This window comes from Entelurus aequoreus, linkage group LG08, assembly GCF_033978785.1.
Source record: "Entelurus aequoreus isolate RoL-2023_Sb linkage group LG08, RoL_Eaeq_v1.1, whole genome shotgun sequence".
Taxonomy (NCBI): Eukaryota; Metazoa; Chordata; class Actinopteri; order Syngnathiformes; family Syngnathidae; genus Entelurus; species Entelurus aequoreus.
This window is the reverse complement of record NC_084738.1, coordinates 38,335,718-38,358,186: the sequence shown is the minus strand read 5'-3', so window position 1 is coordinate 38,358,186 and position 22,469 is coordinate 38,335,718. Positions and strand designations below refer to the sequence as shown.

Below are 22,469 nucleotides of genomic sequence, written 5' to 3'. Positions count from 1 at the left end.
TACATTTACAAAATTGTTATGCTTTAAAAACAACTACAACGAAAACAATTTTTTAATTGTTTTTTATATAGCTATTGTTATTTAAATCTATTGTTTATTCACTACTAATTTATATCCGTTTTTTTTAAAACTATGTTTAAAATTGAGTTTTGGTGGTATAATAAATACTTTTAAGAAATTATTTTCGAATTAATAAATAATCGTGATAACAATATCAATCAAAATAATTGTGATTCTGCGATAAGTTAGCGACTTGTCCAGGGTGTCTTCCGCCCATGTGCAGCTGAGATAGGCTCCAGCAACCCCCGCGACCCCGTAAGGGGCAAGCGGTAGAAAATGGATGGATGGATGGATAATTGTGATTATTATTTTTGCCGTAATCTTCCAGCCTTAGTGTTGACTGTAATTGTCCAATTAAAATAATGACACAGCCAATAATATACACTAACACCTCCCTAAAGGTGCAAAATGTAGGATTTTGTGGCAAACATTTCATCACAGCGTCTCATTTTTGTGAGTGGGCAATACTAACATCAGACACAAGAACAAAAACAATGGTTTCTCCACTCAGTGCCTTTTGCCGTGGGGTCAATTCTTCCCTCATTCCAATACAGATGAAATGACAACCTTTTATTTAATGTTTTTCCCCTATGTTTAGGTAATATTCTGTGTCTCTGATGTATCAAATGAGAGAGTGACATGTTTTTAAATGTTTTACTTCTGATCAGGTTTGGGCCTCTCATTGAACTTCCAGCCATCCCTAATAATGCTCAATCGCTACTTCAGCGAGAAGCGACCTTTGGCCAACGGCCTGGCAGCGGCAGGCAGCCCCGTAGCTCTGTGTTCTCTCTCCCCACTGGGACAAGTTCTTCAGTACCATTATGGCTGGAGGGGTGGCTTTCTCATCCTGGGAGGAATACTTCTCAACTGCTGTGCCTGTGGTGCCCTCATGAGGCCCCTTTTGCCACCAAAGAAACCCGGCATGCTGGAGGATGGCGATATCGCAGCCATAGACAAGGAAAAGAAGTCCCAACCCAAGAAGAAACTGCTAGACTTCAGTGTGTTCAAAGACAGAGGATTTGTCATTTATACTGTTGCCGCCTCCATTATGGTGCTGGGCTTGTTTGTGCCGCCTGTTTTCGTGGTCAACTATGCTAAAGGACTCGGCTATGAGGACACGGCTTCTGCTCTGCTGCTCACCATCTTGGGATTCGTAGATATGTTCGCCCGTCCCCTGTCGGGAATCGTCGCAGGCCTGAAGTGGGTACGGCCAAGGTGCGTCTACCTGTTCAGTTTTGCTATGCTCTTCAACGGATGCACCGATCTCATTTGCTCACAGGTAAAGATAAAATACTTTGACCTGGATTGCACATATTATTGTCATATTTGAACACCTGTGCCACCTGTGTTCCGTTAGGCAAACACCTATACAGGTCTGGTGGTCTTCTGCATCTTTTTTGGCATATCGTACGGCATGGTGGGAGCACTACAATTCGAGGTCCTGATGGCTATCGTGGGGACGGAAAGGTTTTCTAGTGCTATTGGTCTTGTGCTGATGATGGAAGCGATGGCTGTGCTCGTGGGACCTCCTGGAGCAGGTAAGAGTATGCAATTAAACCTAGAGTTTATCAGGTTTATTATTATTTATTGGTTACTGTATTTTACCGGACTACTTCAATCCCAAGCTTTGAACCCTGCGGCTGATACAAAGGTGCGGCTAGTCTATGGATTTTTTTCCGCTAACGGCTGAATTATGGTATGGTTTAAGCGGAAGAAATAAAACAATGCACTAAAATGATCCACTTGATGAAACTGTTCAAACTTAAAGTGTTTACAAAGTACAAGGAAGAAGAATCCTTATAAACACCTTGAACCTTACTAAAAAGGAGAACATCTTATTCATCTCATGAATAATGAATAAAGACATCATTGACTTTTCTGTTTTGTTTGATCAGCAGTTTTACTGCCATGTTAACATGCACCATTTGGAAACAGTTAGGGCAGGGGTGTCAAACTCAAATACAGAGTGGGCCAAAATTTAAAACTGAACAAAGCCGCGGGCCAAAGTTGAACAAATTCACCTTTTAATAGGGACCCAAGCAAGTTTTGCATTGAATATTGAACAAGCAAGGCTTATATAACTTTATAGTGACATGCAAAATTGAGTTTCAAATAATAATAATAATAATAAAAAAATATCAATGGCATATCAAATACAATTTAAATGAAAATTAAATGCCTCTTTTCTATTTGCAGCCTTCTGAGGTAAATATCAACATTAACTTTTTCCACAGGCTAATAAATTTGAAAATAAAATAACAATGAATAAACCAACCATTCAGGACTTTAAACTGCTCAGTTTGCAACACACTGATCTAATCTGATGTGCCCAAGCCAGATACCTGGCATCTTTTCTTGGATGCTAGTTCATTAATGTCGGGGCTCAGACTTTGAGCTGAGGCAACCTTCATTATCGAACGATGGTGTTCATCAGTCATTATATCTCGTAGTCCACCCGGACCACAGTCTTTGGGGATTGCCTTAAAGGCATTGCTTTTAACGTCCTCTACGAGCTGTCGTCACGTCCGCTTTTCCTCCATTCTAACAACGTGCCGGCCCATTCACAAGATATGTGCGGCTTCTGTACGCACACACACGTGAATGCAACGCATACTTGATCATCAGTGATACAGGTTACACTGAGGGTGGCCGTATTAACAACTTTAACACTGTTAGAAATATACGCCACACTGTGAATCCACACTAAACAAGAATGACAAACACATTTCGGGAGAACATCCGCACCGTAACACAACATAAACACAACAGAACAAATACCCAGAACCCTTGGCAGCACTAACTCTTCCGGGACGCTAGAAAATACACCCCCCGCTACCACCAAACACCCCCCCCCCCCCACACACACACACCTTGTAGCGTCCCGGAAGAGTTAGTGCTGCAAAGGGTTCTGGGTATTTGTTCTGTTGTGTTTATGTTGTGTTACAGTGCTGATGTTCTCCCAAAATGTGTTTGTCATTCTTGTTTGGTGTGGGTTCACAGTGTGGCGTACATTTCTAACAGTGTTAAAGTTGTTTATGCGGTCACCCTCAGTGTAACCTGTATCGCTGTTGATCAAGTATGCATTGCATTCACTAGTGTGTGCGTGCAGAAGCCGCACATATTATGTGACTGGGCCAGCACTCGTTGGACTGGATGAAAAGCGGACGTGACGATTTTCGGGAGGGGCACTGAAATTTGGGAGTCTCCCGGGAGGGTTGGCAAGTATGACAATTAGCGGTGAATGCGGTGTTACCGCGGCACCGCCGCTGTATATAATCGGCGGGCCAGCTCTAGCGTTATTTTGATATCGCCTCAAGGGCCAAGTGAAATTACACGGCGGGCCAAATTTGGCCTGCGGGCCAGAGTTTGACACCTATGAGTTAGGGTATGTAAATAAACATACAAAATGTAAATATCTCCTTTCACAACTTACCGGTATATAGGCCGGTGTCGCTAATACATACAAAAAAAATAGGGCTGTCAAAGGTTAATGCGTTAACGCATGTGATTAATAAAAATAAATTACCGCGTTATCAATTATGAATGAAGATGAATCACTTCCGGGTTTAGGCTTGTAGAGGTTTCCCTCTAGTGGGTTCTTCAGACCACCACACACTGCCAGGAGAGCCAGGAATTCCGGGTATAACTCTGTTTTATTTTCATATAATAGTGCAAAGTCTTTTGCTTTCCAGCAAACTGTCTTTCTCTCCTACGTCCGCTCAGCAGCACCTCCAACTCCAACTACTCGTGTTATCACGGCTGCTGCTAATAAAGGCGACAGGTGTTTAGATAACAAGGCCCACCTGGGCCATCTACGCACCTGTCGCTGTATTCGCGGCCGGTCCTGGCAAAACCCCGTTCCGCGGCAGGCCCGCAGCCCACGCCCCCCTCCACAAGGCTTAACCCGGAAGACGCACACATTTATTACACAGTTAGTGATTGCGAGGAAGGGCGGCCCATTTCGCTTCAAAACAGAACTTTGGATAAATCTAAGGTAACTTTGTTGGTATTGCAGCGACAAACGTTCTTATCATCGGTACACATCAAGTATAAAATACGATCTTAAAGTACTTGAGGATGGCGCAGCAGATTCGTCATACAATACCTTTTAAGAGACACAATTACAGCAAGGATGAACCAACAAAAGCATCAACTTGCAACTACAGACTGAATGCAAATTGATTTTGCTTCGTGGAGAACATTGGACACCTGTTAGCAATCACAATGAGCATTGTACCAAAAAGAGACATGAGCATCGTCATCTGAAAAAGGTAAACAAGCTTGTTTGTTTCAACAACTGTTTAAACTAAAGAAGAGTAAATGGTGCACTATGTTAAGTTGTTTATGAGTGCGTTTACTACATTACAGTGTTTGCAAGATTATTAAAAACTACAAAGAATTTCAAAATGTGCACTTAAATTTTACTATACTTACTGTCACCAAGTTTTGAGAAAATTCATGACTTGTGTTTAGTAAAACATTTAAAACAAGCAACTTGAGGGTTCAATTCCAGCTTCCGCTGTTCTAATCACGGCCGTTGTGTCTTTGGGCAAGACACTTCACCCACTACAAATGTAGCTTAACGCCATAAACGTGTGAATGTGGAGTGAATGAATGATAGGTTCTCAATTGTCTGTGAAGCGCTTTGAGAGTCTAGAAATGCGCTATATAAATCTAATCCATTATTATTAAAACAAATGGGATATTTAGCAAATTTATGTGAAGTAACGTGGGTTCACTTCCTATAGTTAACACGTCTGTCTGTCTAGTGGTGCTTATACAATTGAATAGTTTAGTTGCTCACACGGCAAAATGTTTACACAATTTTAGATTGGGTTATGTTGTTTGTAATGGGGAAAGACGTTAATGGAGCTTGCATTCATGTTAGCATTCAAGCTACCTAGCGATTAGCGGCCTAGCTGCTTATCCAGAAAAAGAGTAATATCACCATGAGTTTATCAAAGTGCAGTGATCAGTCACGGTCATGTTAATTTAAATTTGAAACGGTAATACTAAACTTCGTGTATTTTACCACGGTTTATCATTATACCGGTAGGCCTGATCGTTACATCCCCAGTCTTGAGTCGTGTCTGATTCATTCCAACAATTTCTGAAAGAGGTTTTGCGCTTTCAAGGTACATACTTGTCATTAACACAATCTAAGACACTGCGTCACAGCTGCTCAAAAAGACAAGGATTTGATACAAAGAGTGAGGGTTTGTTAACAAAGGATGTTCGAACAACCATGAGGGTTTTTCTTTCTGTTGGTTTTCGTGTTCCAACATTTTTTTTTGTCGCATTTTTGTCGTGTTTCTGTTCGATTGCAAGCTTGTCGAGGAGGTTGATACACAGCTGATACAGGGTAGGAGGAAATCATCGGAACCCTACTAAGTGACCATATTGATCGTACAAAATAGCTTTTAGCTGGCCAACAAGTTATTTACCCCTAACTTGTTACCAGTGATGGGCAAGCTACTTGGAAAATGTAGCTAAGCTAAAGGGGAAGCTATCCCCGAAGAATTGTAGCAAGCTACATGGCAAAAGTAGCTTGCTACATCAAAGCTACATTTAACATAATTTATATCTTATGGGCCCACATGTATAATATCAATGTTAATGTCTATATGAATGTTCTCATTCATCCAGGTCATTGTCATCTCAGGGCATTCGATCGATTACAACTGGACTGTTTGGTTTGTCTTAAAAGACATTTCGCCTCTCATCCAAGTAGGCTTCATCAGTTCATGCTCATAGACTTAGATTGATCCATTTGCGATCGATTGAATGCCCTGAGATCAATGTTTATGTAACTGAGAGTGTACAAATTACTATTAACTATCTGTCGTTTAGCTGGGACACCCTACAACTACCTCTAAGGAGTCCCCACACCCCTCCGAATGTATTTATTAGTTTGCCTTTTCTTTGGCCCACCGATATGTTCTTTATTTTCTCTGCTTTAAAAAAAAAATCATCTATCTATATCATAACAAAAAAAACAATGACTTTTGTGTTGTTTGGGAACAGTTGGTAATGGTTATGTGCAGTAAAACTTTTCATGAACTCAACTCACCTAAATGTGTGTTCCACGTCTTAGATGAAGAAAACAGTTTAGTTTTATGTTATGGTTTGGTTTAATCAATTAAAAACTAAGATTTCGGCATTGTTTTCTCTAAATGCATACATTTGTCTAAATATGGCCAACGACAAGCATTATTGTGAGTTTCCTGCATGTCATCTTCATCACTAAATTAAAAATCTAACATGTGGAAGAAAATCCCTCTGCCATTTTCAAGTATGTATATATATTTTTTTTTGAGTCATCCCTCTGTCTATGACTCCCTCGTCGTAATGTGACATGAGTGCGTGTCTGTTGTGATTTTGCTTACTGGTTTTGATGACCCGCCTTATCTTGCCTCTGATTGGCCAGTCCGTAATGTTTCGCCCTAACCTTAGCCAATTGTGACTCATCATACAAACACTAACCAATTATCATGGATTTTTTTCATTGACACTAAATAGAAAGGTATTATTTCTTTATTATAAAAGATATGAAAGGTACCAAAAATAAGTGTGCAGTTTTGAGAAAATATTAAGAAAATAAATAATGACAAAATAATATGGACTTCACTCCATAAACACAGGAAATCAACGGCAAACAAACTTTTCCTTTTTCTCATTAGCGTCACGATCACAGCAGCACGGCACTCGTTATGTCAATCAAATGCGATGCACGAATTAGTCCACCTTTGTCATTCACCGATTAATGTTTCGTTTGTGGACTCCTCAGATGTAAAGACATGATGTGCCTCCAATCTTTTAGAATAGAATAGAATAGAATAGAAAGTACTTTATTGATCCCTGGGGGAAATTCAGCACCACAGTTCGCTCACAATAGACAGTAATAATAATAAATAATATAATATATTATATATATAATATACAGGTATAAATAATATAAATATGTTCTACATATACTCTACATTTAAGTGCAGTCCTTGACTGCACTTAATTTTCTTCTCATTTTCTTCTCTAAATACTGAGTTTTGAGTGAAGTGAAGTTGTGGCGAGCAGTACGCCTTGGTGATGATAAATGGTTTAAGTCATTAAAAAAATGTTTTTCTTAAGAGTGAATAAATCCACTCCATCCCATTTAAAATATTTTTTTCATGATCACTTATATATTTGTCTCTAAACACTTCAAAATATGCCCAAATCTGCACGGATTCAGGTAAATAAACAGTAGCCTAATGGGACCCTAGACCATCGCCTGAAACCCAGAAGTGCCCGGATGGGCATCTAGGTCACCTGACTGCAACCCACCTATTGTCACTGCATAGGTACAACAAAATGTCATTTTCACCACAAACCCGTTCAAGCTCAGACAAAACATTGTACAGGGTAACAGACCAGGAACGGTGATGAGTCGCCATTTACGGCGCCCCGTAAAAGGTGGGAAGTAGCAGGGGGTGTATATTGTAGCGTCCCGGAAGAGTTAGTGCTGCAAGGGTTTCTGGGTATTTGTTCTGTTGTGTTTGTGTTGTGTTACGGTGCGGATGTTCTCCCGAAATGTGTTTGTCATTCTTGTTTGGTGTGGGTTCACAGTGTGGCGCATATTTGTAACCAGTGTTGGGACTAACGCGTTACTTTGTAACGCTGTTAGTTTCGGCGGTAACTAGTAATCTAACGCGTTAATTTTTTATATTCAGTAACTCAGTTACCGTTACTACATGATGCGTTACTGCGTTATTTTACGTTATTTTTTATGTAGTATCGGCTAGAAACAGATGCGCTGTGGTGTCTTTCTTCTAAATCTTCCCCTGTCACACGCCGGAGAGAAGAAAAGAGGCGTGTGTCTGGGTGTGGGGAGGGGAGGCACACACGTGATCCGCGGTTTGATATATAAAACAAAACAAAAAGGTTGTTCGCATGCACGTTCAGTCCACACACAGCGTGGTCATGGCGAGCGGAGTAACGGAAGAGCTTGAACGCCCCGCGCCATTCAATCGGTGTGTTTATAGGAGCAGACTCCGTTGTGCAAAACGAGGGTTTTAAACACATGCTGAACGTGCTTGAGCCACGTTACGACATCCCGTCGCGCACCCACTTCAGCGCTAAGATTGTGCCAGATCTTTATGAGCAGCAGAAGAAAAAAGTTGTGGATGAACTATCCCGAGCATCACCAGTTGCGCTCACGACAGACTGGTGCACGTCCAGGGAAACTATGTGACGATAAGCGCTCACTTCATCACAACAGACTTGCAGATGAGCAGACACGCCCCCTCTACGAGAGTCACCTTACGCAGGTACTGACACAAGCAGTGGAGGAATGGAAGATAAAGATTTCCCAGTCACAAGTGATAATGCCAAAAATCAAATAATTGCAGTGAATGAGGCAGGACTGGGACCACAGATAGGTGCTTTGCACATGTAGTGAATTTGGCATCACATCTCAGTCAATAGGATGGATCAGGAAGGAGGTTTCCTAGCACAACAGCTGCTCATGTGCTTAAGTCAAAGCAAGAAATACTAAAGCTGCCTACTCATAAAGCTCATACATGATGTCCAAACGAAGTGGAACTCCACTTATGATATGTTGCAGCAGCAGGCAGCTATATACTCTGCATTGACCCACAAGACCCTGAAGAAAAATGTCAAATACATCATCAACCTGTCTGATGATGATGTGAGAGTGGCAGAGGAGGTCCTCCAGGTGCTTAAACCCCTCAAAAGTGTTGCATCTGAAACTTCACCATCTGTGTCAATGATCCTGCCACTGAAAACAAGGACTCTACAATCCATGACTCCAAGTGTGGAAGACAGCAGCATCACTCCAGATGTCAGGCTTTATTTCACTATCTATGTCTCAAGGAAGATGATGTGCCTTCTTATGTTGCACTTTCAGTTGTTTTTTATTAATGGTCATTGGTCCAAGTTTAAAGAAAGGAGAAATGCCTTTTTATGTTGCACTGTTTTTCATTAATTATGTTAAAATGCAAATAAAAATGCATGTCAAGTTGATCAACAGATTGTATTATTCTCCAGTGCAATAACAGTACTGAAATGAAGGCTAAAAGGCCATTAATGGGAGCTTTAAAAAAAAAGAAGAAAAAAAGAAGTAACTAAATAGTTACTTTTCACAGTAACGCATTACTTTTTGATGAAAGTAACTGAGTTAGTAACTGAGTTACTTTTGAAATTAAGTAACTAGTAATTGTAACTAGTTACTGGTTTTCAGTAACTAACCCAACACTGATTGTAACAGTGTTAAAGTTGTTTATACACTACCCTCAGTGTGACCTGTATGGCTGTTGACCAAGTATGAGTTGCATTCACTTGTGTGTGTGAAAAGCCGTAGATATTATGTGACTGTGCCGGCACGCAAAGGCAGTGCCTTTAAGGTTTATTGGCGCTCTGTACTTCTCCCTACGTCCGTGTACACAGCGGCGTTTTAAAAAGTCATACATTTTACTTTTTGAAACCGATACCGATAATTTTGAAACTGATAACGATAATTTCCAATATTACATTTTAAAGCATTTATCGGCCGATAATATCGGCAGTCCGATATTATCGGACATCTCTAATTACAAACATTAAACAACAACAAACAAAATGAACAACAGAAACAGTATGTGTCACAATTATCGTCACTTATCATTTCCATCACCCTTTATTCATCCATTAACTACCGCTCGTCCATCTTGGGGTTGCGGGGGTGCTGGAGCCTATCCCGGCTGCACTCGGGCGGAAGGCAGGGTACACCCTAGACAAGTCGCCACCTCATCACAGGGCCAACACAGATAGACAACATTCACACACTAGGGCCAATTTAGTGTTGCCAATCAACATATCCCCAGGTGCATGTCTTTGGAGGTGGGAGGAAGCCGGAGTACCCGGACGGAACACACGCAGTCCACACAGAAAGACCCCAAGCCCGGGGATTGAACCCAGGACCTTCGGGCTGCACCATTACCATCACCATCATGAATAATACTGTATTGGTGTAAGGTTACATGTTTGCTGTTGAGCATAAAAAAGCTGATGTTCTTTCTTTTGTCTGCCAGGTCGCCTCTTGGATGCTACACACCAGTACATGTACGTATTCCTGCTGGCGGGCTGCGAGGTCACGCTGTCAGCCATTGTGATTGCCGTGGGAAACTTCCTATGCATCAAAACTGGACAGGAAGATCCTGCTCCGCTGGAAATGGCGGCGACTGCTGCGAAGGAGGAGGGCGTCAGCAAGGAGACAATTGAAGGCGAGCAGGGGGAAGAGGGAGTCGACCAGTTGCCTATGCTAGGGGACGTGGAGGAGTAAGGTGGTTGGGGTGGGGTGGTGGGGGAAGATGGAGAAAGAAGGTCGGGTATGGAGTATTGGGGCATCGTGAAGACATGATGAGGACAACAAGAAATATAAGGTTAATGAAGCGTACATGCATTAAATACTTTCATATTGCTTAGGAGGAAAGTAGTAATTGTTGTTGACTTAAACCACTGCAGTCACTTTAGTTTTTCTCTGCTGCCGACATCACTTCAGGAACATAATTATTTTCTTCCGATCTATTCCAATGAATCGTTTTACTTAAAAAAATACATTTAACATTTTACAGCCCAGAACCTCAAACTAACCAGTCTTGTGTAAAGTAATCAAGCAACCAAAAAGTGATATAAAAATACCTTCCGGGTAAATTTCTTGTCACAAAATGACTTGCGTAAAAATCTGAAAGTACTGTAGCTGCTATTAGGGATGTAAATCTTATGACAACTCACGCTTCGATTCCATTCTTGCGGCGATTATTCGATTCAGAATCGATTCTCGTTCCTCCCAATATATCATACTTGCCAACCTTGAGACCTCAGAATTCGGGAGATGGGGTGGTGGGGGGCGTGGTTAAGAGGGGAGGAGTATATTTACAGCTAGAATTCACCAAGTCAAGTATTTCATATATACAGTATATACGGTATATATATATAAGAAATACTTGACTTTCAGTGAATTCTAGCTGTGTATATATATATTTATTTTATTATATATACAGTATATATATAAATAAAAAAAATACTTGAATTTCGGTGTTCATTTATTTACACATATACACACACATAACACTCATCTACTCATTGTTGTACTTGAAAGTGCAATGCTTTGCAGCCAGAAGCACAGCTTGCTGCATACTAAAAAAAAACAACAACACTTACCTTTCACTATTTGAGTAGCCTTTGTTCTGCCATTTGCGTACTGGCGAACGATCTCTGAATCCAGGAACATATCCTTCACGGATTTGTTGAAGACATCCGCAAATGAGAACGGGATGTTGCTTCCAGCTATCAGCCTAGCCATCTTTGTCCTGGCATATGTTACACCCTCGGGTCTCCATTTAGCGAGGTGGCCCATAATACTGGGCTGGGACCGGTGCTGCGTTGCCGCCACCATGTTCAATGGAGAAGTCTGTTCTACAAAATGTATAGGCAGCATACCCCTTCCCCTTCGAACTGTCCTGGATAAACTGAAATTCTTGTTTCCATTCGTTTTGGAACTTACAAGCGTATTTCTTCATATTACTCGTCGTCGGCGTCGCCATGGCTGTATCTTCCTCGTTCTTCTGCTTCGTCTCCTTGTTGTGCGCAGTTGTGCACTCTCTAAAAGCCGTAGATGTTATAACGTGATTGGGCAGGCACACTGTTTATATCGTGGGAAAGCGGACGTGAAAACAGGCTGTCGACTCGTCACTCAGGTCCGCATGGAGCTGGAGGGGGCGTGGCCTCCAGCTGCGGCTGGAAATCGGGAGATTTTCGGGAGAATATTTGTCCCGGGAGGTTTTCGGGAGAGGCGCTGAAATTCGGGAGTCTCCCGGAAAATTCGGGAGGGTTGGCAAGTATGCAATATATTATTTGGTATAAAAATGATCATATTTCCAAAACAGGTTATAGGTTTCTGCTGGGAACGCGACCTAACCTCAGATAAGCAGAAGAAGTTGGATGGATGGATGGATAGGTATAAGTTACAAAATATCCTCTTGGCTGCTGACGTGAAATATACGAGCACTGAAAAAGCTGGCCTAAAAAAACGTCTTTTTAAAAAAATATTTCCAAGAAAAAAACAAAACTTTTTTTTTGAAATATATTTTTGAAAATTAAGGAATTAGAGATGTCCGATAATATCGATAAATGCTTCAAAATGTAATATCGGAAATTATCTGTATCGTTTTTTTTTTTTATCGGTATCGTTTTTTTTAAAATTTTTATTAAATGAACATAAAAACACAAGATACACTTACAATTAGTACACTAACCCAAAAAACCTCCCTCCCCCATTTACACTCATTCCCACAAAAGGGTTGTTTCTTTCTGTTATTAATATTCTGGTTCCTACATTATATATCAATATATATCAATACAGTCTGCAAGGGATGCAGTCCGTAAGCGCACATGATTGTGCGTGCTGCTGGTCCACTAATAGTACTAACCTTTAACAGTTAATTTTACTCATTTTCATTAATTACTAGTGTCTATGTAACCGTTTTTATATTATTTTACTTTCTTTTTTATTCAAGAAAATGTTTTTAATTTAGCTTATTTTATTTTATTAGTTTTTAAAAAAAGGACCTTATCTTCACCATACCTGGTTGTCCAAATTAGGCATAATAATGTGTTAATTCCACGACTATATATCGGTTGGACAACATCGGATATTGTCAAAAAGCCATTATCGGACATCCCTATTAGGAATCGATTTTGAATCTGAATAAATGAGAATTGCAGTTTTGATGTGAATCAAATTTATTTTAAGCACAAATGTTCTTTTTAAACAAAAGTTTACTTCTGTTGCCTTATGCCAACATGGAATGCAAAATATACCTGTCACATAAAAAGTACTTTCATTTAGCGATCCTAACTTGGAGTTAACATGTACTGTATGTGTAACAGCTATCTGACTATTGCTCAATCAGCAAAACCATTTAGTTCAGGGGTCTCAAACTGGAGGCCTGCAGGGCCATATTTTGTGGCCCTCGACTTAACTTTGTGGTTCAGCGTCATTGCGGCTCGTGCACTCAATAGTTATATATATTGTGGCAATCTTGTATCCCACTAAACACTACAAACACGCATTGGGCATCACAAAGAGCAACTTGCGCTAAGCAAGCTAAAGTGTCTCTGACCATCTCCTGGGTAACACAACTTTGTCAAAATATATCATTTGTACCTTAGAAGTAGAAGTCATTAACAAATGTAGTCATGTGGTTAACAAGTGATTCTAAAGTGAATACTAGATGCAGCCCAACCTCACCCAGACTAACTTCAGCGGCCTCGCAGGTCAAATTGAGTTTGAGACCCCTTATTTAGCCAAATAAAAAAGTTGTTGTCGTTGTCTGTGTAACTGCGCGTAAACCTGGTAATGCTGCAAACCAGGTCGTAACTTCCTGTTCCTCACGAACAACCAATCGTGCACCTTCTTCTTCTTTGGATTGATTGCCATGCAACATCAGTGTTCCTTGCTGCCATTGGCTGCCAAAAATTACATGAAAAATATCGACGACGCTCATCTGTAATTTTTCTAAATAAAATATCAATTTTATTTCGAGCATGCAGTATATTCAAGTAAAAGTCGAGCCCAACAGAAGAAGTAAAGGAGAAAAAAATAATGGGAAACCACATACATGTTGTTTATTATGCATTCTAACTCGTAATTAAACGCCAAATGAAAGTCAGCTGACAATGGAAGTAATGGGTTTCCCGCCTACAAAGTGCTCTAAAAAAACTCCAAAAACCTCCATCAATGTTCTATATGCACACTGGAAATATATATGTAATGTAATATCCGTCACATTCACAATAACATGTCATATTTACGTATTTTGCTCATTTTAAGCATACAGAGGCGCATTAGTTTCAGACGTATCATTAAATTTGCTATTTCCTTCAACAATAACTAATAATGATTGACTTCACAAGAGACAATGCTATGCCCCTACTCTTCAGGGCGCAGCCTCCGGTCTTCAGGCCAGGGTCTTCTAAATATTCCAAAAACTTGTTTTAAAACCTGTGGAGACCTGGCATTCCAGGCTATAGCTCCCAGACTCTGCAACAATTTGCACCAGTCTCTTCGTGATCTGGACTGTGTTGAAACTTTTAAGAAACATTTGAAAACTTCTCTTTTTAGTAAAGCTTTTAGTTAATGCACCTTTTAACTATCCTTTTTAATCCATTTTGTATCCTTTTTATAATGTTGCCCCTGTTGTTTTAATTGAATTGTTGTTTTACTTCACCTATGTTTTGTACAGCGCTTTGTGATTTTATCTGTGAAAAGCGTTTAATAAATAAATGTACTTACTTACTTACTTAATTACAACAATGACTACTTCGGAACAAATAGATGGACGGAACTTTATTATCATTGCACTTAAAAAGTACAATGAAATTACATTTGTAGTACAAACTGGGGTGGTTTCAAACAAAAATGAATCATGAAAAAGGAGAAGAAAAAAAAGTGGCAGTAAACAAATGTATTTTTGTGTCATTCTCACCATCTACGGGTCTAACTTTACCAACAATGTTGACAAATCTCTCGATTTATGGACACAGCCTTCAATTATACAAGTGATTTATAATCTAGAATTAACTTTCGCCAACTCAGAGGCGACACAGCAGCTCAGTGTGTCAATGGCAGCTTACGCCGCAAAAAAGTGTAGTTCCTCAGCGTTTGTGCCTATAACAATATCACTAATTTTTTAATTAACTATTATTCAGGTTACAGGACATAAATGGATTGTTGTTGGCGGTTTTTGGTTGTTTTTAGAGGGCTTTATAGGCACAATGGATTAGTTCCATTAGTTGCAAAATTCCAAAAAAAAGGTGCGGTTCCTCTTGAAGTACTGTAAGACCGTATGTATACTATGTTATTTAATAGACAGTATTTTCCATCAAGAAATGTCCCCTTGAACACAATAATAATTCACATATTTGCTCAGCTGCAACTTGATTTTCTAACACTTGATGCATTTGTCTCGATGTGATTTCAAACTGTGCAGTCAACCTGATTAGTGTTTTTTCTGTGCAAAAAAGATGCTGTGATGTGCGTGCACTACTGTATGTCAACTTGTCTATCACCTGATTTAGTGTGAGTCCATCTTGCGCAGCACACCTTCTGTTTGCAAAATTGAATGTGACTCTTTATTGCACTGTAATCTAATAAAAATATATATATTTGCGTTTTGAGCATTGAGCAGGCTTTTGTCCACATGGAAAGTGATGCGTGAGGCATTTGTCTTGTTTATGTTAGGTTTATTGTAGTAGACATTTCCTAATTAAAGTTCCTGGTTTGAATAAAAATATTCAACTGAGGGAAATGTGTTTGACCTCCTACCAACCAGCAAACATTCTGACCCTCAAACAGGCAAGGTGCCGTTGAAACAAAGTACAGTCGTACCTCAATTTAGGAGCTTATTTGGTCGTCCATTGAAATCAATTGAATTGGTGATTGGCCTCCCCAAAACATAACAATTGTAACAAGCCTTTTAAAAAGAAAAATAAACTTTTAGTTAACCAATATTGTATAAAACAATAGAATAGAAGGTACTGCAAACAACTGCAGTAGTTTTATAACATAATGATGTACAGCATTTACTTTTGGGGAGTGGACTTCTACTGTATCTCTTTCCAGCAGCTTCTTCGTCAAACACACCATCAGCAGCTTCTCCATATTTTCATGGATACATGTGCGCTGGTTAAAAATGACTCAAACATCCTTTGCTGGCGTTATCGACTCATTCTGCTTCAGTATGGTGCAGATGAGCAGTGCTACTCTCCAACTGCTTCACCAAGTCATGATTTCTTTCTTTAATTCAATGACCATCATCAGGGCTGTTCCAGGCTAAAGTGGGGCCCTTTAGCAATATTTTATTTGGAGGCCCTCCCGCCCTCTACCAATTCAAACATTTTTTGTGTATGCATAAATAAAATATGCAACAACTTTCAAACTCTTTAAATCATTTTGCTCCAAAACAAAACTACATTGTTCAATTTTTTTGTGTGCAAAACAATTTTAACATCAATAAAACCTTACAAAATTAACACTGACCAAAATACATATTAATTTACAACTTTCATGTTTTTATCAGACAAAATAAATCTACCATAACAATTCTGAATTGCTCATATCTTTGAAAGGAAACACCCCTTTTTTCCTCCACTATACAGCATGCAGTGCATCCGGAAAGTATTCACAGCGCTTCACTTTTTCCACATTTTGTTATGTTACAGCCTTAAAACAAAATGTAATACATTACTTTTTTCCCCTCAAAATTCTACACACAATACCCCATGTTTTTTTTTTTTTTTACTTAATTATTTGGCAAATGTATATATATATGTATATATAAAATCACGTGTACAAACCCCGTTTTCATATGAGTTGGGAAATTGTGTTAGATGTAAATATAAACGGAATACAATGATTTGCAAATCCTTTTCAACCCATATTCAATTGAATGCACTACAAAGACAAGATATTTGATGTTCAAACTGATAAACTTTTATTTTTTTGCAAATAATAATTAACTTAGAATTTCATAGCTGCAACACATGCCAAAGTTGGGAAAGGGCATGTCCACCACTGTGTTACATGGCCTTTCCTTTTAACAACACTCAGAAAACGTTTGGGAACTGAGGAGACACATTTTTTAAGCTTCTCAGGTGGAATTCTTTCCCATTCTTGCTTGATGTACAGCTTAAGTTGTTCAACAGTCCGGGGGTCTCCGTTGTGGTATTTTAGGCTTCATAATGCGCCACACATTTTCAATGGGAGACAGGTCTGGACTACAGGCAGGCCAGTCTAGTACCCGCACTCTTTTACTATGAAGCCACGTTGATGTAACACGTGGCTTGGCATTGTCTTGCTGAAATAAGCAGGGGCGTCCATGGTAACGTTGCTTGGATGGCAACATATTTTGCTCCAAAACCTGGCGCCTTCACAGATGTGTAAGTTACCCATGTCTTGGGCACTAATACACCCCCATACCATCACAGATGCTGGCTTTTCAACTTTGCGCCTATAACAATCCGGATGGTTCTTTTCCTCTTTGGTCCGGAGGACACGACGTCCACAGTTTCCAAAAACAATTTGAAATTTGGACTCGTCAGACCACAGAACACTTTTCCACTTTGTATCAGTCCATCTTAGATGAGCTCAGGCTCAGCGAAGCCGACGGCGTTTCTGGGTGTTGTTGATAAACGGTTTTCGCCTTGCATAGGAGAGTTTTAACTTGCACTTACAGATGTAGCGACCAACTGTAGTTACTGACAGTGGGTTTCTGAAGTGTTCCTGAGCCCATGTGGTGATATCCTTTACACACTGATGTCGCTTGTTGATGCAGTACAGCCTGAGGGATCGAAGGTCATGGGCTTAGCTGCTTACGTGCAGTGATTTCTCCAGATCCTCTGAACCCTTTGATTATATTACGGACCGTAGATGGTGAAATCCCTAAATTCCTTGCAATAGCTGGTTGAGAAAGGTTTTTCTTAAACTGTTCAACAATTTGCTCACGCATTTGTTGACAAAGTGGTGACCCTCGCCCCATCCTTGTTTGTGAATGACTGAGCATTTCATGGAATCTACTTTTATACCCAATCATGGCACCCACCTGTTCCCAATTTGCCTGTTCACCTGTGGGATGTTCCAAATAAGTGTTTGATGAGCATTCCTCAACTTTATCAGTATTTATTGCCGCCTTTCCCAACTTCTTTGGCACGTGTTGCTGGCATCAAATTCTAAAGTGAATGATTATTTGCAAAACATTTTTTTTTTATCAGTTTGAACATCAAATATGTTGTCTTTGTAGCATATTCAACTGAATATGGGTTGAAAATGATTTGCAAATCATTGTATTCCGTTTATATTTACATCTAACACAATTTCCCAACTCATATGGAAACGGGGTTTGTACATAGGTATTCAGACTCTTTGCGCAATACTTTTTTGATGCACCTTTGACAGAAATTACAGCCTTAAGTCTTTTTGAATACGATGCCACAAGCTTGGCACACCTATCTTTGGGCAGTTTGGCCCATTCCTCTTTGCAGCACCTCTCAAACTCCATTAAAGTTGGATGGGAAGTGTTGGTTTTCATCCAGGGTGTCTCTGTACATTGCTGCATTCATCTTAGTCTACTCAGGGAGGTGACCAAGAACCCGATGGTCACTCTGTCAGAGCTACAGCATTCCTCTGTGGAGGAGGAGAACCTTCCAAAGGACAACCATCTCTGCAGCAATCCACCAATCAAGCCTGGATGATATAGTGGCCAGATGGAAGCCATTTCTTAGTAAAACGTTTGCCAAAATGCACCTTAAAGACTCGGACCATGAAAAAAAAATTCACTGGTCTGATGAGACAAAGACTGAAGTCTTTGGCGTGAATGCCAGGCATCATGTTTGGAGGAAACCAGGCACCGCTCATCAACAGGCCAATACCATCCTACAGTGAAGCATGGTGGCGGCAGCATCATGCTGTGGGGATGCTTTTCAGCGGCAGGAACTGGGGCACTCATCAAGATAGAGGGAAAGATAAATGCAGCAATGTACAGAGACATCCTGGATAAAAAACAACGCTTCCCATCCAACTTGGAGGAGCTTGAGAGGTGCAGCAAAGAGGAATGGGCCAAACTGCCCAAAGATAGGTGTGCCAAGCATGTGGCATCAAACTCAAAAATACTTAAGGCTGTAATTGCTGCCAAATGTGCATCAACAAAGTATTGAGCAAAGGATCTGAATACTTATGTACATGGGATTTTTTTTAAATAAATTTGCAAAATTTAAAAAAGAAAAGCTTTTGACATTGTCATTATGGGGTATTGTCTGTAGAATTTTGAGGAAAAAAACATTTTATTCCCTTTGGTACATTAAATGTGGAAAATGTGAAGCTTTGTGAATAATTTCCAGATGCATTGTAATTTATTGTTGCGAGAAGAATTAAGAAACATTAATTTGAACAAAGACAAATGCAGTCAAGGCACAAACTGTTACAAGGAGCTAATTTATTTACAATTTAGGTACACAAATACAGTGGCAAATATAAATGTGACAACATAAATGTTGCTGGCCCAGTTACTTACGTACATCAACTGGCTGACTGAAGAAGCATGAAATTGAAAAATGAGAGAGAGAGAGCGAGCAGCAACACTCCAAACAGACATGGCAACTAACAGCCATGTCTGAGAGGTTCATCCAACCCTGTAAAAACAATGCAAAAAAAAGAAAACATCTCTTGATCAAATGTCTCATTTAGAAGGATTGAGCAAAAAAATGCACCACTGATGGGGGAGAATCAATGAACCTCTTTTACTGACAAGGGTGTCCTTGACAGCAAAGTGTATGAAAAAGACAATGTCTGACAAAAGGGTGAGGGGACACGCTGACAAGTAGACACTACACTTATTTATGGCTGCCTAACTTTGCTGCAGCCGGCCTCCTAAATCAAAGCTTGTAAAGAATGATTAGACTCATCCCTAACTATGAAAGTAAATCAAAAAGACAAAAGATATTTACACATCTATATTGCAAGTATTTCACAGCTTCAAAACAATACAAATAAGAAAGACAGCGCATTTTTTTTTTGTCTTTTTTTTTTTTTTTTTTTACATCTGTACACAGTGAATAGAAATCTGATCAAAAGTGTCAAAATTAAGCTCTTGCACCCTTGAAAAAGTGCAGTGTCAGTACACTAAGAAAGGGAGCACTGGGCTGGGAACCAGAAACTACCTGGTGAATATATAAGCCTCCTGCGTCTGAAATACCAAAACATGATTGGTACTTTCAAGCGTAACAAAAGAGTAGAAACGTCGCGCCAAGCAGTTGGGTCTCTACCCACAGACTGGATGTGTATGATCAGAGTGTCACTGAAAGGTTGCCACGATCATTGTCTTGCTCAAAATGTGATTACAAAAAGGCGTGCATGACCTGATTGGGCAGTCTTACTTGTCCCGATATTTCTGTTTAAAAAAAGTGGACAGGAAACCGTCCTGAGACTTAGACAACAAAAAAGGGGGGTAATGACGAAGAGTTAACAGTAAAGAGTGTGTACAAGATTCTGGTGAGGTGACCATACTGACAGCAGTCAGTAAGAAAGCACTTCCCGTACGCTGGCATCCATGTTAGCTGTTGCACAAGTGATTGCAGAGTAGCGGTGGTACTGTTAGTGTCTGATCGTGTCTCAGTGGGCCAGGGTTTGACTGTGAGGCCGCGTGGTAACTGGCTCATCGAGGAGCAAGGGGATGGAGACCACCAGGCAGTGCGCTTGACACCATCTAGAGGAAACACCAGACAGAAAAAGGGAAAGTAAACAAGCCAGTTATTTTACAAAGTTGTTTTAGTGACGGCTTCTCCACATACTGTATGCACTATCAGAACACTTCTGAAGGTAGATTGTGTACTTAGTTTATGAGTAAGCCAATTTTGACAGCGTAGTGCTGTACTAAATCCATTAATGTTGTGGCGCACTTGACGAAGGAGGTCCTCAGTTTACGAACAAGTTCTGTTCTTTTCATCAATGAATCAAAGTTAATTTATACAACCCTTCATCACAAGTGCCTCAAAAGGTTTTACAAACCACAACATCCTAATCCCACATGCGGGCAAGAAAAAACTCAACCAAATGGGAACATTGGAAATTGATCCGTGGCCACCTGATAAGCTCTCCACGGAGGACAAGGGGTCAGAGCAGAAAGGAGAGGCGGCAGATCAACTGGTCTAAATATAAGTCTATTTAAAGGCTAGGGTGTATAAATGAGTTTTAAGATTGGACTTGAATGCTTCTATTGAGGTAGCATCTCTAACTGTTACAGAGTACTGGAGCCCAAAGTGAAAACGCTCTAAAGCCTGCAGACTTTTTTGGGGGCTCAGAGAGGTACTAATAAGCCAGAGTTTTCAGAACGCAGATTTCTGTCCAGGACATATGGTACAAGACAATCAGCAAGATAGGCTAGACCGTTTAGTATTTTATACGTAAGTAGTAAAACCTTAAAGTCGCACCTTAAGTGCACAGGAAGCCAGTGCAGGTGAGCCAGTTTAGGCGTAATATGATCAAACTTTCTTGTCCTTGTCAAAAGTCTATCAGCCGCATTTTGTACTATGACACACGGTTAGTTGATTTTCAGTTCTACCAATAACACCTTAGTAACCAACACTACACAAAACATGGAGGACATGTAAAATAAAGTAAAACAAAAATCATGTAAATACAAAACTAAACAAAACTGTAAAGACTCAAGCTGTTCATTTCACAGGAGCAGCAGATCGTCACAATCTCACGTTTGACGACAATAAAGCGCTTTATTCTATTCTATCGTTTCACATGATCAAGGATACCATATTTATTATTTTTACGACGGTAGCAGCAGGTGAGCGACTTGGACCTATGATGCAGCCAATGTTTATCCACAATTCTCCTTTCATCATAAAAGTCTGGTTTCACTTGTCTGCCTTTGAGCTTGGGAGACAATGCAGGACTGAACTTTGATAACGAGAGCGAAGCAACATTCTTCCTCTGTGCAGCAGCGCTCGACTTAACATTCTTTCGGAGAGAGATAGTATTTATTCATCCCACAATGGGGAAATTGTGTGGTTGCAGTGCAGATAGAGATTTTTTATTTGTTTTTAAGTTCTCAAAAGCGAGTCTCATGTTGATGCACCAATCTGCTTAGGTTGACAGAATTGGAGTGGGCTGTAACCACAGTCAAGGACAACCTGTATATACTCTCTTCTACTTCACGACTTTCCACAGATTCGGGGATTCGGGTAGGACCTGAAGTCCTTCGTCGCGCCGTCGATCGCTGGAACGCAGGTGAGCACGGGTGTTGATGAGCAGATGAGGGCTGGCTGGCGTAGGTGGATAGCTAATGTTTTTAGCATAGCTCTGTGAGGTCCCGTAGCTAAGTTAGCTTCAATGGCGTCGTTAGCAACAGCATTGTTAAGCTTCGCCAGGCTGGAAAGCATTAACCGTGTAGTTACAGGTCCATGGTTTAATAGTATTGTTGATTTTCTGTCTATCCTTCCAGTCAGGGGTTTATTATTCTTTATTATTATTCTTTTTCTTTTGTTTCTATCTGCAGTTAAGCCCGATGCTATCACGTTAGCTCCGTAGCTAAAGTGCTTCGCCGATGTATTGTCGTGGAGATAAGTCACTGTGAATGTCCATTTCGCGTTCTCGACTCTCATTTTCAAGAGGATATAGTATCCGAGGTGGTTTAAAATACAAATCCGTGATCCACAATAGAAAAAGGAGAAAGTGTGGAATCCAATGAGCCCTTGTACCTAAGTTACAGTCAGAGCGAAAAAAGATATGTCCTGCACTGCACTCTAGTCCTTCACTCTCACGTTCCTCATCCACAAATTTTTCATCCTCGCTCAAATTAATGGGGTAA

At 40.2% G+C, this 22,469-nt stretch overlaps 2 protein-coding genes across 3 annotated transcripts in view; one reads left to right on the top strand and one right to left on the bottom strand.

Annotated features, from left to right (window-relative positions):
* The window catches only part of slc16a3b (solute carrier family 16 member 3b), a 32,277-nt gene extending 21,902 nt beyond the window's left edge, over positions 1-10,375 (top strand). Inside the window, exons 4-6 of the mRNA XM_062057477.1 lie at positions 729-1,339; positions 1,418-1,598; positions 10,125-10,375. Of these exons, the coding sequence (XP_061913461.1) occupies positions 729-1,339; positions 1,418-1,598; positions 10,125-10,375 (1,043 nt within the window). The remainder of the gene's footprint in view (positions 1-728; positions 1,340-1,417; positions 1,599-10,124) is intronic.
* An 8,693-nt stretch (positions 10,376-19,068) lies between these two features.
* Positions 19,069-22,469, bottom strand: part of csnk1db (casein kinase 1, delta b) — a 31,916-nt gene continuing 28,515 nt past the window's right edge. For both annotated transcript variants that reach the window (XM_062056436.1, XM_062056435.1), the window contains one exon: positions 19,069-20,354. Coding sequence is in view for 1 of the 2 variants with exons in the window: in XM_062056435.1 (XP_061912419.1) it covers positions 20,304-20,354 (51 nt within the window). In the remaining variant the exon portion in view is untranslated. The remainder of the gene's footprint in view (positions 20,355-22,469) is intronic.